At 36.5% G+C, this 16,345-nt stretch overlaps 1 protein-coding gene across 2 annotated transcripts in view; it reads left to right on the top strand.

The window, feature by feature from the left end:
• Positions 1 to 14,722, top strand: part of LOC125248826 (mitogen-activated protein kinase kinase kinase kinase 5) — a 36,379-nt gene extending 21,657 nt beyond the window's left edge. The window contains exons 17-32 of one of the 2 annotated variants that reach the window (XM_048160957.1): positions 312 to 332; positions 421 to 466; positions 2,443 to 2,605; positions 2,738 to 2,838; positions 3,193 to 3,234; positions 3,330 to 3,408; positions 3,484 to 3,560; positions 3,637 to 3,697; positions 5,110 to 5,212; positions 10,117 to 10,175; positions 10,624 to 10,727; positions 11,445 to 11,622; positions 11,699 to 11,767; positions 13,803 to 13,895; positions 13,978 to 14,104; positions 14,220 to 14,722. In XM_048160957.1, the coding sequence (XP_048016914.1) occupies positions 312 to 332; positions 421 to 466; positions 2,443 to 2,605; positions 2,738 to 2,838; positions 3,193 to 3,234; positions 3,330 to 3,408; positions 3,484 to 3,560; positions 3,637 to 3,697; positions 5,110 to 5,212; positions 10,117 to 10,175; positions 10,624 to 10,727; positions 11,445 to 11,622; positions 11,699 to 11,767; positions 13,803 to 13,895; positions 13,978 to 14,104; positions 14,220 to 14,313 (1,417 nt within the window). In that variant the 3' untranslated portion in view covers positions 14,314 to 14,722. Of the gene's footprint in view, positions 1 to 311; positions 333 to 417; positions 467 to 2,442; positions 2,606 to 2,737; positions 2,839 to 3,192; positions 3,235 to 3,329; positions 3,409 to 3,483; positions 3,561 to 3,636; positions 3,698 to 5,109; positions 5,213 to 10,116; positions 10,176 to 10,623; positions 10,728 to 11,444; positions 11,623 to 11,698; positions 11,768 to 13,802; positions 13,896 to 13,977; positions 14,105 to 14,219 lie in introns of both variants that reach the window. The other variant, XM_048160956.1, reaches the window with a different exon arrangement.
• The last annotated feature ends 1,623 nt before the right edge of the window (positions 14,723 to 16,345 follow it).

Raw genomic sequence — 16,345 nt, 5'->3', positions numbered from 1 at the left:
TAACTAATTATGATTTGGAATTAAATAATTGGCTAGATGAGTAATCTAAACAGAAGTTCGTTCACTCTGAACATTTTTAATTGTTCATCATGATTAAGATGGTGTCTTCCGTTGTTGTCTTGCTGTAATTTCATTGGTCATTTTCTCGATTCACCCAATATCTTCGAACACTGTTGTTGTTTAAAAGTGTCTTTCAGATGCATGAACGCATTATTGTGTTGAGCGTGTGGTTTGTTGTAAGAGAACTCCTCATTAAATCTGTGATTGTATCTGTGGTTAATCACGTTTTTGATTCTCTTCTCCGCCCACAGACCTGCCAGTCATTCTGTGAGGTACTTCACCAATAATCCCACAGCACACTCAATCTCTGTATGAATTATGAAGGATATGACATGGTCTCTCTTCTTCTCTGTTTAGCAGCACACTGCAGTACAGCGATGAAGTTCCTCCTCCTCTTCCTCCCAAAGTAAGTCACTCCACTGCATCAGAGACTTTAAAGACTTCAAAACATTTCTGTGTTTGTCGACTGCTGGAGGGAAACATTACATTCGACCTGAACACTCACTGTTAAAGGCTATTCATGCTCAGCACAGCTCAAGGTTTTCATTTGTGGTGAGCAAATATTTAATAAAAAAAAAGCTGACATAAAATGTTGAAATATGTATGAAAAGTTTAAAATGTTGAAATATATAATTCATATCATAAATATGAAAATAAATTCATTAAAATGCTAAAATGTTGAAATATATAATTAATATCATAAATATGAAAATAAATTCATTAAAAAGCTAAAATGTTGAAATATATAAATCACCATAAATATGAAAATAAATTCATAAAAAGGCTAAAATGTTAAAATATATTTCATATCATAAACATGAAAATAAATTAATTAAAAGGCTAAAATGTTAAAATTGTAATTCATCAAATATGAAAATAATTTCTTAAAATGGCTGAAATGTTAAGATATAAATTCATATAAATATGAAATTCATCAGAAGGCTAAAATGTTGAAATATATAAATATGAATTTAAATATGAAAATAATTTCATCAAAAGGCCAAAATATTGAAATATGTATTTCATATAATAAATATGAAAAATTAATTAAAAGGCTAAAATGCTGAAATATATAATTCATATAATAAATATGAAAATAAATTCATAAAAAGGCTAAAATGTTGAAATATATAATTCATCGTAAATATGAAAATGAATTCATTAAACGGCTAAAATGTTGAAATATATAATTCATCGTAAATATGAAAATGAATTCATTAAACGGCTAAAATGTTGAAATATATATAATTCACCATAAATATGAAAATAAATTCATAAAAAGGCTAAAATGTTGAAATATGTAATTCATCATAAATATTAAAATAAATTCATAAAAGGGTTAAAATGTTGAAATATATAACTCATATCATAAATATGAAAATAAATTCATAACAAGGTTAAAATGTTGAAATATATAATTCATCATAAATATTAAAATAAATTCATAAAAAGGTTAAAATGTTGAAATATATAATTAATCATAAATATTAAAATAAATTCATAAAAAGGCTAAAATGTGGAAATATATAATTCATCATAAATATGAAAATAAATTCATTAAAAGGCTAAAATGTTGAAATATATAATTCATTATAAATATGAAAATTCATAAAAATGCTAAAATGTTGAAATATATAACTCATATCATAAATATGAAAATAAATTCATAACCAGGTTAAAATGTTGAAATATATAATTCATCATAAATATTAAAATAAATTCATAAAAAGGTTAAAATGTTGAAATATATAATTAATCATAAATATTAAAATAAATTCATAAAAAGGCTAAAATGTGGAAATATATAATTCATCGTAAATATGAAAATAAATTCATTAAAAGGTTAAAATGTTGAAATATATAATTCATGTAAAAATGAAAATAAATTCATAAAAAGGTTAAAATGTTGAAATATATAACTCATATCATAAATATGAAAATAAATTCATAAAAAGGTTAAAATGTTGAAATATATAACTCTTATCATAAATATGAAAATAAATACATTAAAAGGCTAAAATGTTGAAATATATAATTCACCATAAATATGAAAATTCATAAAAAGGTTAAAATGTTAAAATATATAACTCATATCATAAATATGAAAATAAATTCATAAAAAGGTTAAAATGTTGAAATATATAACTCATGTCATAAATGTGAAAATAAATGTAAACTAAATTTTAAATACAAAATATTAAATAAATTAATATAAAATATTGAAATATATAAACATTTATAAAACATGAAATATATATACATGAAATATATAAAAAATATTGGTCCTCATGATGAAAATAAGTTCATAAAAAGTCTAAAAAACACTCATTTCTGTTAAATATGAAGTTTGAAGTTTATCACTGTGTGTGTGTTTGTGAGCAGCCGAAGCACCGCACGAGTTCAGAGGAGAGTGTGACAGCAGAGGAGGATCACAGTAAGGCTCTGTTCGTCAGCGTCCCTTCGCCGTTGTTCAGGACGTCCAGCGGGACACACACACGGCCACGACCCGTCCCGCGGCCGCGCTCCGTACGCAGCGTCAACTCAGGTGTCCGTCTCATACAAGCACAGTGTTATAGAGTCTCCTGATGCTGAACTGCATATAACAGTGTGTGTGTGTGTGTGTGTGTGTGTGTGTGTGTGTGTGTGTGTGTGTGTGTGTGTGTGTGTGTGTGTGTAGATCCGTCTTCGTTCTCTAGTTTCCACACGGATCCACCAGCGGAGCTGCAGCCGCCTGAACTGCCGCCTAAGAAGGACCGCAGACGCAGACAAGCTCCGCAGGTGCGTCTCATACTGAGCTCTTCCAGTTCTGCTTCATCGTAAGGCATAACCAGCTGACAAACATATGTTATCAGAATGCATCTGACATGTTTCTGCGTGAGTTTCTTGTGTTTTTTAAACGTGTTTTCAAATCTACTGATCTCCTACAGCCGAGTTTCAGGACACTCTGGCAAAGCAAGAACGTCTTCATTTTTCTGTGTAAAATCTGTTTGATCAGTTTGATCTTCTGCACAAATGCAGAACGTCTCGGTTTCATGCTCTGAACTCTCACAGGAAGTCAGATATCTCAGTTGGGGTTGAGACACGTCACTGCTGTCATGCTGGTCTGACTCTGTGTTTCTCGCTCTTGTTCAGGATCCAGTGGAGTGTGTGAGTCCAGTGGTCAAGAAACCGCCGGTACGTGTCCGACCTCTCTTCTCTCTAATCAGCATGTGAAAGAAATGAATCCTTATTGTAAAGTGTCAGCAATATTATACTGCTCTCTCTGACAGATTGTCTTCAGGAAGGTCTTTCATGGGTGTCCTCTGAAGCTCAACTGCTCAACCTCATGGGAACATCCTGTTACTAAAGGTAGGCGTCCGCCGTCTTCTGGTGGAGCGTTTTCAGAGCGAAAACCTTCAGTAATGCTTCTCTTGTTTGGTTCAGATCAGCACCTGATTTTTGGGGCCGATGAGGGCATCTTCACACTAAACCTCAACGGCTCAGAGACGACCATGGAGCTGGTGAGAAATCAAAACACGTCATGATGTCATTCACAGGTCAAATTCTCTCTTTTTGATCTTTCTTTTCTCTCTTCAGCTGTTTCCGGGCAAGTGCGTGTGGGTTTACACCATTGGTAATGTGTTGATGTCCGTCTCAGGTGAGGAACAATCAACTGCATGATGAGTATGTCATAATTTAGACTTTTTGTCATAATTTGGACCTTTTACGATATTGACTTAATATGTTGTAATTTCACCTTTTTATTTCATAATTATGAGTTTAAGTCTGAATTTCAGCTTTTTATGTATGTCATAATTATGACTTTTAATGTCAATTACGACTTTAAGTCTGATTTTCAACCTTTTTTTTCAAATTCTGACTTTGTCACTTTCAACTTTCTTATATCATAATTAGGACTTTTTACCTCAATTTTGACTGAATACATCATAATTTTGACTTTATGTCATTGCTTTTTAAGTCTGAATTTCAAGTTATGTCAGCATCGACTTTAATATCATAATTAGGAGTTTTTAAGTCAAAAAGTTTTAAGTCAAAATTTAGACTTGATAAGTCATAATTTCAACTAAGTCATAATTATGACATAAAGGTTGAAATTATGACTTACTAAATGTTTTGAATTAAAAACTACTAATTATGATATTTATGTCGATGTTGACATAAGTTGAAATTCAGACTTAAAAAGTATTTATGACATAAAAAGTCAAAATTATGATGTATTAAGTCAAATTTTGAAGTAAAAAGTCATAATTATGATATAAGAAAGTTGAAATTGAGATTTAAAAAGTCATAATTATGACAAAAATGGGAAAACATTACTTTAATATCATAATTAGTACTTTTTAAGTCAAAATATTGATTTTATGTCGATACTGACATGCTTTGAAATTCAGACTTAAAAAGTCATAGTTATGAAATAAAAAGGTGAAAATTACGACATAAGTAGAAATTTTTATGTAAAAGGTCCTAATTGTGATATTAAAAAGTTGAAATTGACACAAAAATTCAAAATTCTGACTGGAAAAAGTAATAATTATGATATTAAAGTCAAAATTGTCATAAAAAGTTGAAATTCTGACAGAAAGACCTATTGTCAAAAAGTCAAAATTCATGAGATGAAAAATTTTAAATTATGACATATTAAGCTCCAATTATGACATAAAAAGTTGCAATTAACTTGTTCTCTATATGTATTTTCCCTCTGAAATGGAAAAAAATTAATGTGCAATAAAAAAAGTGCAGTTATGACAAAATGTTGAAATTATGACATACTAAGTTGAAATTATGAAATAAAAAGTCAAAAAACAAAATTTAGTCTGTCAGTTTCTGCTTTTCACATCATAATTTTGACTTTTTAATCTCCTAATTATGTATTTATGTATAAATACTTTGTATGTCATAATTTCATAATTTCATAATTATGATTTACCAAAGCATGATTTTTTTTCTCATGTGGCGGAAATGGGTTTCCACACCATACATTGCAGCTTCACAGTAATAGAAATGAAAGTCACAGACTCAATGATGCAAATGTTGATGTGTGTGTCACAGGGAAGTCCTCACAGCTGCACTCGCACGCGCTGAAGGAGCTGTACGAACAGACGCGCAGAGAGCATCGCATAGTTGCCTTGCCGACACACAGACTGTTGCCACGGTAACTGCCTCCTTTTGTTACATCGTATGCATTTAAATTATGTAGTGTGTAATAGAGCTGTTTGTGAATGCAAAAGGTCTGCAAAGTTTCAAAGGTCAAAGTGTAGATAAAGTTATTGTCTCCTAAATAGAAGAATCGTTTCTGAAACGAGTCGTCAGTAATTCCAGTCTCACTTCCTGCTTGAACCTAGGTAGGTTTGTAACTAATTTGCATAATGCCAGCCTATGGTTTTCATTGGCTGCCGGTGTCTCTTTGCCCCACCCTCAATCACTGTAGTTGTATTTGAGACTTGATTCGTGTTGTTCATGTCGAGAAGACGCTGTTTTCTGCTGCCAAAGCAAATCAACCTTAGATTGATACGGTAAAACCAACGCCATCGTTACTGTTCGCATCACTGTGTTGAGTGCTAAGATTCAGATATGATAATGAGCATTTGGTTTCCGACCATTCACAACAGCCTCAGAGCAGAGCAGACTGTCTAAACCCCATCGCTGGGGACTTTAATCAGGCCAACCTGGGGACGGTAGAGTTACATTGTTACCAACATGTGAATTTTGCAACCAGAGGAGAAAATATGTTAGATAAGGTTTATGCAAACATCAAACAGGCTTTCAGGGCAGGGCAGTAAACCCACCACCCACCTCAGAAATTCGGACCATCTCTCTGTTATGCTGATTTCAGCATACAGGCCACTGCTAAACAGGAGCAAGCCATCTGTGAAACAGACAAGGACATGGCCAAAGGGAGTGGGATAAGCACTACGGGACTGCTTTGAATGTACGGATTGGAATATCTTCAAAGAGGCTGCAAATTGTCAATATAGGGGAGTATAATGATAGGATTCAAATCTTAGTGTGTGGAGAATGTGACTGTTGTCAAGAATATCACCACACGTGCCTACTAGAAACCCTGGTTCACCAGAGAGCTACATATGCTCCTGAGAGCACGTAATGCTGCATTTAAGTCTGGGGACAAAGAATGTCTTAAATCTGTTAGAAACAACTTGAACCAGGGCGTGAGAGCAGCAAAGCATGCTTATGGACAGAAAATTCAGAGTCACTTCTCTGACATAAAAGACCCCATGTTTTTGTGGCAAGGTATCACGTCCATCACAGATCACAGGTCCTATCAACCACCCTGTGATGATAACACCGACTTCCTAAACACCTACTTCAGAAGGTTTGAGGAAAAGAACAACACAACAACAACGAAAACCCCCTACAGCCCAGACAATGCAGTACTCTGCCTTGACCCAGCTGATGTCCGAAGGACCCTACGTAGGGTCAACCCACAGAAAGCTGCAGGTCCAGACAGTATACCAGGGTGTGTGCTCAGGGAAAGTGTGGACCAACTGACAGACGTCCTCACGGATATCTATAAAGTCTCCCTAAGCCAAGTCATCATACCCTTGTGTTTCAAGGCCACTATAGGCCTCCTCCAGTCTCAAGAGACCATGGATCGCACTGGACGAGGATCACCGGTGCAGCGTTGACTGTGACTCAGCAGTCTAAACCAGTAGCTTCCCACTTTGATCTGACACTGCATAGCGAAGCTGGAATGGCCCCTCCAATGCGTGAAGCCTGGGGGGAAAAGTTATGGAGAACAATGTGTTACCCATGCATCAGGTCCCCCCTCTCCACATCATCAGAAAGATCCAAGGGAAGAGCAAAAGCAGATACAACTTGGTTTTGATGCCATCGCAGGAGTTCCCAGAGCTGGGCTGTAAGAAGCCCTGAACTGCCTTCAGAACTCTAACTCCGGATTTATCCTCAGGGTTGACTCCCGAAGCCTTACCCGTGGCTGGGTATAGCCGCAAGGCAACAGAGGTTTGAAATCAGAGTTTTCCTTCTCTTAGATGGGCTACCTCCCCAGGTTAATGACCCCCATCTGCCCAAAGTAAAGTGGTTTTAAGGCACCAGTGACTCGCCTTCACCCGTTCTCCTGTCAGTGAAACCAGTTCTGCCTAGTTTAGATGCTAAACCACGATGAAGGCCAGGAGCTGGACTTGGCTATCAGAGGCTTATTGAGATGCATGCCTTCTGAGGAGCACTTTGTAGGCATTAGGAGCTTATCCCCACTACCACCTCCTCGGCATTAGCAACCTTTGGAACCACAAAGAGTTCAAGGCCACTACCATCATACCATTGCCAAAGTAGTCACCAGCATCAACACTCAACGACAACTGCCCGATAGCCCTCACTCCCATCATGATGAAGTGCTTTGAAAGGCTGGTCAAAGGCCTTGTCACATCCAGACTCCCAGCAGCACTCCAGTTTGCATACCGCCCTAACCACTCCACCGATGCCGCCACAGCAGCAGCATTTCATCCGAGCCTGGTGCACTTGGAGGAATGAAAATGATTATGTGCAGATTTCAGCTCCACCTTTAACACAGTCATGAATCATCCCTCATCCCTTGGTGAGAAAACTTTGCCCAATAAGCATCAACACCCCACTGTGCAACTAAATATTGGACTTCCTCACTGATAGACCCCAGACAGTACGAGTTGGGAACATCGTCCTGAACACAGGGGTGTGTCTTGAGCCCACTGTTGTTCACCCTGATGACCAACGACTGTTGCACCAGACACAACTCGAACCACTTCATTAAGTTCGTAGATGACACAACAGTGGTGGGCCTCATCAGCCTACAGAGAAGTTAACCAGCTCGTCATCTGGTGTGATAAAAACAACCTGTCACTGAAGGTCAACAAGACTAAAGAGGTCACTGTTGGCTTCAGGAGGAAGTGTATGGTTCATAACCCACTCATGATCACTTGCAGCACTGTGTTGGAGTTCCTGAGGGTGCATATACAGTTGCAAGAAAAAGTATGTGAACCATTTGCAGAATCTGTGAAAATGTGAATAATTTTAATAAAATAAGAGGGATCGTACAAAATGCATGATATTTTTTATTAAGTAATGTCCTGAGTAAGATATTTTACATAAAAGATGTTTGCAAGACAAAAAAATAGCTGAATTTATTAAAATAACCCCATTCATAAGTATGTGAAGCATTGATTCTCAATACTGTGTGTGGTTACCTGATGATCCACAACTGTTTTTGTGTTTTGTGATGGTTGTTCATGAGTCTCTTGTTTGTTCTGAGCAGTTAAACTGAGCTCTGTTCTTCAGAAAAATCCTCCAGATCCTGCAGATTCTTCAGTTTTCAAGCATTTTTGCATATTTGAACCCTTTCCAGCAATGACTGTAGGATTTTGAGATCTGTGTTTTCACACTGAGGACAACTGATGGACTCAAACTCAACTATTAAAAAAGGTTCAAACATTCACTGATGCTGCAGAAGGAAACACGATGCATTAAGAGTCGGGGGGTGAAAACTTTTGAACAGGATGAAGATGTCACAATTTTTCTTATTTTGTTTAAATATCATTGCTTTTCATTTAGTACTGCCCTTCGGAAGCAACAGAAGATACTTGCATGTTTCCCAGAAGAAAAATTAAGTACAATTTACCTTGATATTCAAATTCCAAAAGTTTTCACCCCCCGACTCTTAATGCATCGTGTTTCCTTCTTCTGGAGCATCAGTGAATGTTTGAACCTTTTTTAATAGTTGTGTTTGAGTCCCTCAGTTGTCCTCAGCGTGAAAAGATGAATCTCAAAATCATTCAGTCACTGCTGGAAAGGGTTCAAATATGCAAAAATGCTGGAAAACTGCAGAATCTGCAGGAGCTGGAGGATTTTTCTGAAGAACAGAGCTCAGTTTAACTGCTCAGGACAAACAAGAGACTCATGAACAACCATCACAAAACACACAAACAGTCGTGGATCATCAGGTGACCACACACAGTATTGAGAATCAATGGTTCACATACTTATGAATGGGGTCATTTTAATAAATTCAGCTATTGTTTTGTCTTGTGAACTAAATGCAAACATCTTTGATGTAAAATATCTTACTCAGTCAGGACAGTACTAAACAAAAAATAACATGCATTTTGTATGATCTCTCTTATTTTATTAAAATTATTCACATTTTCACAGATTCTGCAAGGGGTTCACATACTTTTTATTGCAACTGTAGCTGAGGACTTGTCAGGTACCTCTAATACCACCTCCCTGGTCAAGAGGGCTCAGCAGCACCTACACTTATATTCAAACCTTCACCCTCCTGTCAACAATGCACAGATATGCTGGCTGTTGGACTGACTGAAATCGCTATTATTCCTTATATGCTACTTTTGAGCAACATTTCACCACTGGAGCCTGTTTACATCAAATGTGACATTGAGCAAGACACTCACAGTGTAGTTATGTGCAATACACCCACTGTGTATAGTATTTCTGTAGTTCTTTTATATTACATCTACCTGTTATGTTCCTGCTCATACAAGCTTTATGTTGCTGTCTTATATGTGCATTGAGCATTGGGCTTGGAGAAATGCAATTTCGTTCTGCTGTACACTGTTTGTTGAATGGTTGGAAAGACAATAAAGTGCACTTTGAAATTTGAACTTGAGCTTTCAGAGAGACCGAATGCTTTAACCTGATGCTATAATGGATATTATGAGAAAATGAAAGCATTTTATTTTACCTTTATTGCATGCAAACCTGTTGTAGAAAAAAGCCAAAATAAAACTAGGAAGCTTTAAAATAGAATAATGGGGCACTTTAACCAGCATGACACACACTTGCTGCAGCAACACTGATGTGTATTCGATTCAAACCACACATGCATAAAAACAGAGAAACCGCACACACACACTCTCTCGCACACATACACACTCACTTAAACACTCACACACACACTCACACACACAGCGTCCATCACTCTTAACGGAACTTTGTTGTGACTTAGTGACCCAAATAAAGGAAAAGCACAGATGCACAGAAGCACACAACCACACAATCTAATCTTGCTGTGTTCTTGTTGTCTCATAACAGGAAGTTTGCAATCAGCACGAAGATTCCAGACACAAAGGGATGCAGGACATGTTCAGTGGGTGAGATGAGAAAATCCTGATCACTTCAAGACAAACTTTGAATGTTGGCCTGAAAAAGCTTACTTAGGTTACTGACCTGTGACCGGTCAACAGTTTGGAATAATAAAGATATATTAATGTCAAATCAGCATGTCTGAAGGATCATGTGACACTGAAGACTGGAGTAATGATGCTGAAAATTCAGCTTTGATCACAGGATATAAATTACAGTTTACTATATATTCACATTGAAAGCAGTAACAATATTTCACAATTTTTACTCTATTTATGATCAAATAAAAACAGCCTTGTGAGTAGAAGAGACAAAAACATTTAAAAATTGTAATTCTTCCAAACTTTTGACCGGTCGTGTACTGAATTACTGAATGTCCTGTCTGTTCAAATCTAACCCAGCCGGCTCTGTAAATGAATAAACCCTCAGTGTTTTCTTCCTCTTCTGTTTGTGTAGCTCATAACGCTCAGAACGGCTGTGTGTTTCTCTGCTGTGCGCTGGAGTCCAGTGTGGTTCTGCTGCAGTGGTACGAGCCAATGCACAAGTTTATGCTGATCAAGGTGAGAAAACCGCCATTAAATACTGCTGAAAATATCCAGCAGCTGTGATCTCTAATGCCTTGCTGTTTCTCACCTCTGACCTTTCATGCAAAATCACTTCGCCCACCATCTAGAGACATAAATGTCACCGTGTCTCTGTTCAGTTATAAATATTTTTCTCACTTAGTCTCGCTCTACGTGTTGCACTAATCAACGTGTGTCTGTTGTCTGTGCATAAGAAACAACACTTGAGGTATCGCGCGCCGTTTCCTGTGATTAAGTGCCAATCCACGTTAAAATGTTTGTGTAACTAAACACACACACCTTTCAAAAACCTCTTCTGCTCGCCACATTTATTTGATCAAAAATACAGTAAAAATTGTGAAATATTATTATAATTTCAAACATGTGAATATATAGTAAAGTGTAATTTATTCCTCTGAATTTTCGGCATCATTACTCCAGTCTTCAGTGTCACATGATCCTTCAGAAATCATTCTGATATGATGATTTGATGATCAAGAAACATTTCCAAATTGAAAAGTCATATTTTTGTGGAAACCGTGACATTTTATTTTTCAGTATTCTTTGATGAATAGAAAGTTCAAAAGAACGGCATTTATTTGAATCTTTTGTAACATTATAAATGTCTTTACTGTCACTTTTGATCAGTTTACTGAGTCCTACTACTCGATTAATAAAAGTGTTCATTTCTTTCATCATGATCTGTTCTCACAGCAATTTGACTTCCCTCTGCCGACGCCGCTGCGTGTGTTTGAGATGCTGGTGGTTCCCGATCAGGAGTATCCGCAGGTTTATATCAGGGTGAGCAGAGGAGCCAGTCCGTCACACCCGGTTCAGCTGGACTACATCGACCTCAACTCAAACACCTCGTGGTTCACTGACACTGGACTCGGTACGGATCCTCTCACACACACACACACATTCAGTCCTGCAGAAAGTCTCAACTCTTCTCTCTCTCTGTGTCTCAGAGAGTCGCGGCGCTGACAGAGTTCAGCTGCATCAGATGGACGGCGACACACTGCTGGTTTTGATTGACAGTGAGTATCATGTGACATTAAACACTCACTCACATCTCAGGAGATTCTTGATTATTATCCGTGTTTGTGTGGCCCTCTATCGATTACCACAGGACAGATTCAAACTGTGATGAAGTTTGCACTATAAACATTATATCTCATAATGCAATGTGCTCAGCTTGATATTTCATTCCAGTGTGATGATGAATTACACAGAAATCATATAAAAATTGTTTAAATCATGTTTACTAAAAACCAGATGTGAATCTTAACATCTTCTCGACTCACTGTATACATTTACACCGCATTACAAATTATTATGCAAGTGACACATCAGTAAGATTTCAGTACAATAAACATTCAGATTTTAGTTTTTCTAAGAAAATGTTTGTTTGTTTATTTATCCATGTCTTTTTAGATAACTGATATAAATTTCAGACAAAATAATTTGCCAGATCTATGGAAACCCTACTTAGAGGTTATTCCACATTATTAAGCAAGTCACAGTTCTCATGCAATATGGAGAAGAAGAAAGATCTTTCTGAAGATGAAAAGCATGAAATGGTGCAAAATTGTGCAAAAGGCATGAAAACAACTAATATTGTGTGAAACTGAATTGAGATTATTGAATTATCATAAGATTTGTGAGATTTAGAGCAGAACTCGTCAGATAAATAAAAATTAATTGTATTAAAAGGGCAGCTATAAAAAAGCCAGTGTTGAGCAGCAAACAGGTATTTGAAGCTACTGGTGTCTCTGGAGTCTCGAGAAGCTCTCCATGCAGGCTGGCAGTTGTGCGTAAAGATGCATTTCAGCCACTCCAAACCAAACCTCACAAAGAGAAACATTTACAGTGGGTGTAGAAATACATTTTCAAAGTTTTATTGCTGTGTTTTTTTGCAGTTATGAACTCCACATATCTTGCAAATGTCATTTTAATACCCTCAGAGACCCTAAAGGGACCTTCCATCTCACTTCCCAATATTCCAGCCCAAATCATCACCTATCAGCTCCCAGCTGAAGTCGCAGTCTTGTTGGAACGTGGTGGCCATTGATCAACCATCCAGAAATCCATCCATTTAGACCTTTGTAGTACGGCATTAGTCAGTGAATAAAACTATTTAAAAATGAGTCTTCATGTATTTCTACAGCCACTGTTAATGTTTCTCTTTGTGAGGTTTGGTTTGGAGTGGCTGAAATGCATCTTTACGCACAACTGCCAGCCTGCATGGAGAGCTTCTTGAGACACCAGAAGCTTCAAATACCTGTTTGCTGCTCAACACTGTATAGCTGCCCTTTTAATGCAATAATTTTATTTATCTGACCGAGTTCTGCTCTAAATCACTCATAAATCTTATGATAATTCAATAATCTCAATTCAGTTTTCACACAATATTAGTTGTTTTCATGCCTTTTGCACAATATTGCACCATTTCATGCTTTTCATCTTCAGAAAGATCTTTCTTCATCCCCATATTGCATGAGAACTGTGACTTGCTTAATAATGTGGAACAACCTGTAAGTAGGGTTTCCATAGACCTGGCAAATTATTGATACCAGTTATCTAAAAAGACATGGATAAATAAACAAACAAACATTTTCTTAGAAAAACTAAAATCCGAATGTTTATTGTACTGAAATCTTACTGATATGTCACTCGCATAATAATTATATTGAAATAACACATTTATAAGAATTAATTTTAGTGATTGAATAAACACAAACTGCATGTTTCTGCCACTCACTGACACACACAACACATTTCACATTTGTTTTTATAAAGCCGAAAATATTGTCTGTGGTGATAAACATGACACCTGCATATGTAAACAACTCAGAATATTCCTTCAGCAACAGAAAGTTACATGTTACATGAATGGAACGTTCCACACACACACACACACACACACACACACACACACGCACACGCACAGTTCCCCTCATAAACAAACACCTCAGATGTTACAGTGTTGTACAGTTGTCGTCATGGCGCTGTGATGATGATGATGTTTTCCGCGGTGGTTTTATGGTAAGATTATTTTCTGTTGGTCATCAGACGCCGTTCACACAGTCGCTCTGGACGGATCAGCCAAAAGCCACAGACTCCAGCCGTCGGACGTCACCTTCAAGTTAGACATAGACGCCGTGGGTAAGTGTGTGTGTTCGTGTGTGTGTCGCGCGTGCTGTACGAGTCAGAATCCTCCGTCAACACACACACTCTGTGTCCTCAGTGTATTACGACGACACGCTGATCGCCATCTGGAAACACGGCTGGCAGCGGAGAGGTCAGGGGTCATCAGAGATACTGCAGGAAATCACTGACACCAAAAGAATATTCCGGCTGCTGGGATATGACAGGTGAACACACACACACACACACACACACACACACACACACACAATCTCAAACATCTAAATAATTTTCAGGTCACAAACGTTTTCTCATTATGACATGTTTGATTCCTGTCAACAGAACCGTTGTCATGGAGAAGCGAGTGTGTGATGACCAATCAGGACTCTGTAATCTGTACATCCTGGAGACGGTTGACTCCGCCCCTGTTTCCTGAGAGTGTTACACAAACACACACAAATACACACACACACACAGGACTGCCAAACTCTGACATAAAACGCCCCCTGATGTTAATAAAGACTTCAATACAAATGTGAGAACATATGTGTGTGTTTGTGTGTGTGTGTGAGTGTGTGTGTGTGTGAGAGTGAGGAAAAAGTGTGTGTATGAGAGAGAGAGAGCAGCGCCACCTCCTGGTCGTTCAGAAATCTCCTCAGTGTCTGTTTGCTGTTTTTCTGATGGGACATTCTGAACATCACAGAGAGAACAGACAGTTTTTGGAGAAACTGGAGTATTTGCACGTCTGTTGTGGATTAATAAAGTAATTTCTGTGTAAAATCAACAGAAGATGTGAATGTGACAATGTTTTCTCTATCAAAATAAAATCCATTCAAAGATGGTTACATGTCTACTGTAATAAATGTCTGCAAATATCCTCCTGGGACCCGGGAATAGACTTCTGTCCTCTGTAGTGGATAGGGCTGGGTAAAAAAAATATCAGTTTCTTGATTTTAATCGATTCTCATTTTTATGAACTGATATGGATTCTTAAATCCCAAGAATCGATTAGTCTAGTCTGTTTTCAGTTGATGAATGAGCAGAATATGTAGCGCCGCCCATCCAATAAATCGCAATAATCTTTGTGCTTTGTTACTTTTGATATGAAGCAAAGTCTCAGATTCAGTTTATTTATTTATTTATTTATAAAGCACATATAAAAACAAACACAGGGTTGACTAAAGTGCTGTACATTAGAAACAATACATAAAAAGAAAACTTCAAACATCAGAGTAAAATACACACAATAAAATTCATTTGTTGCTAAACACTGTAGATAAAAAATAAGATTTAAGATTTAAGCGCAGAGACGTCAAGATGGGAGTAATGCGATCAAATTTTTTGCTGCCAGTCAACAGCTGCATTCTGAACAAGTTGTAGACGCCCAATAGATGAGCTATTAGCTCCATAGTCAAGTGAATTACGGTAGTCAAGACGTGTGGTAATGAATGCATGGATAACTGTTTCAAAATTCTTGCGTGAGAGAAATGTTTTAACTTTTGCAAGGCAGCGTAGATGGAAAAAGCATGATGGAATAAGCACCATCTTATTATGAGATTCAAAAAATAAATACCGTTTTGGCGCTGTTTAATGTGGCGTGACGGATCGCTTTAGCGCCTCAGTTAAAGAGAAGCATGTGATCATCCTCTCCTCCGCTTTAATACCAGTTACAGCGAAATAAATATGCATGAACATCTGAAGGTATGTTAAAATATACAGTACAACTTACTGAAATCCGTATCATGTCTCGTGTAATCGCTCAATCAGTGTTTCAACCTCAATAAAACAGCTTCAATGTCACGTAACATCACATTTACCTCAGAAAAACATATTCAGTAGGGCTGCACAACGATTAATCGCGATTAATCGTTTGCAAAATAAAATAATAATTGTGTATAATAATTATGTATATATAAATACACACACATACATATGTATATTTAAGAAAAATGTTATATTTACATATAAAATATTTATATTTATATCTAATATAAAATATATTTAAATATATTTATTTATTTATTTATACATAGTTCTTAAATTTATACATGTATGTGTAAAATTTGTATTGGTTTTGCCATGAAAACAACAACTTCTTGCTCTTTAAATATGACTGAAAATGAAAATTAGCACTCTTATGGAAATATGATAATATTTTGTAATTATCATTTAAATTGCATTAATTTTCAAATTGCATTAATTTTCAGCATCTCAAGAAAATGTTATGGGGTTTCAAATCAAAAACCTTTCTGTTACGAAACAGGACATTGATTTTATACGGGACTTAAATCATGTTTATCAGGCATTTTAGAAGTGAATAGGGAAATAAATTATATATCAATATTCCTATTAATTATTAGATATTATTATGAAAATGTTGCCAATTATTACTCCCATTATTACACTTCTTTTTTCATTACATGTTGCTCCAAGAAGACATTAATATGCATATTAGATGCAGTGTATTG

Source organism: Megalobrama amblycephala, linkage group LG16 (genome assembly GCF_018812025.1).
Source record: "Megalobrama amblycephala isolate DHTTF-2021 linkage group LG16, ASM1881202v1, whole genome shotgun sequence".
NCBI classification, from domain to species: domain Eukaryota; kingdom Metazoa; phylum Chordata; class Actinopteri; order Cypriniformes; family Xenocyprididae; genus Megalobrama; species Megalobrama amblycephala.
This window is presented reverse-complemented; position numbering and strand designations above follow the sequence as displayed.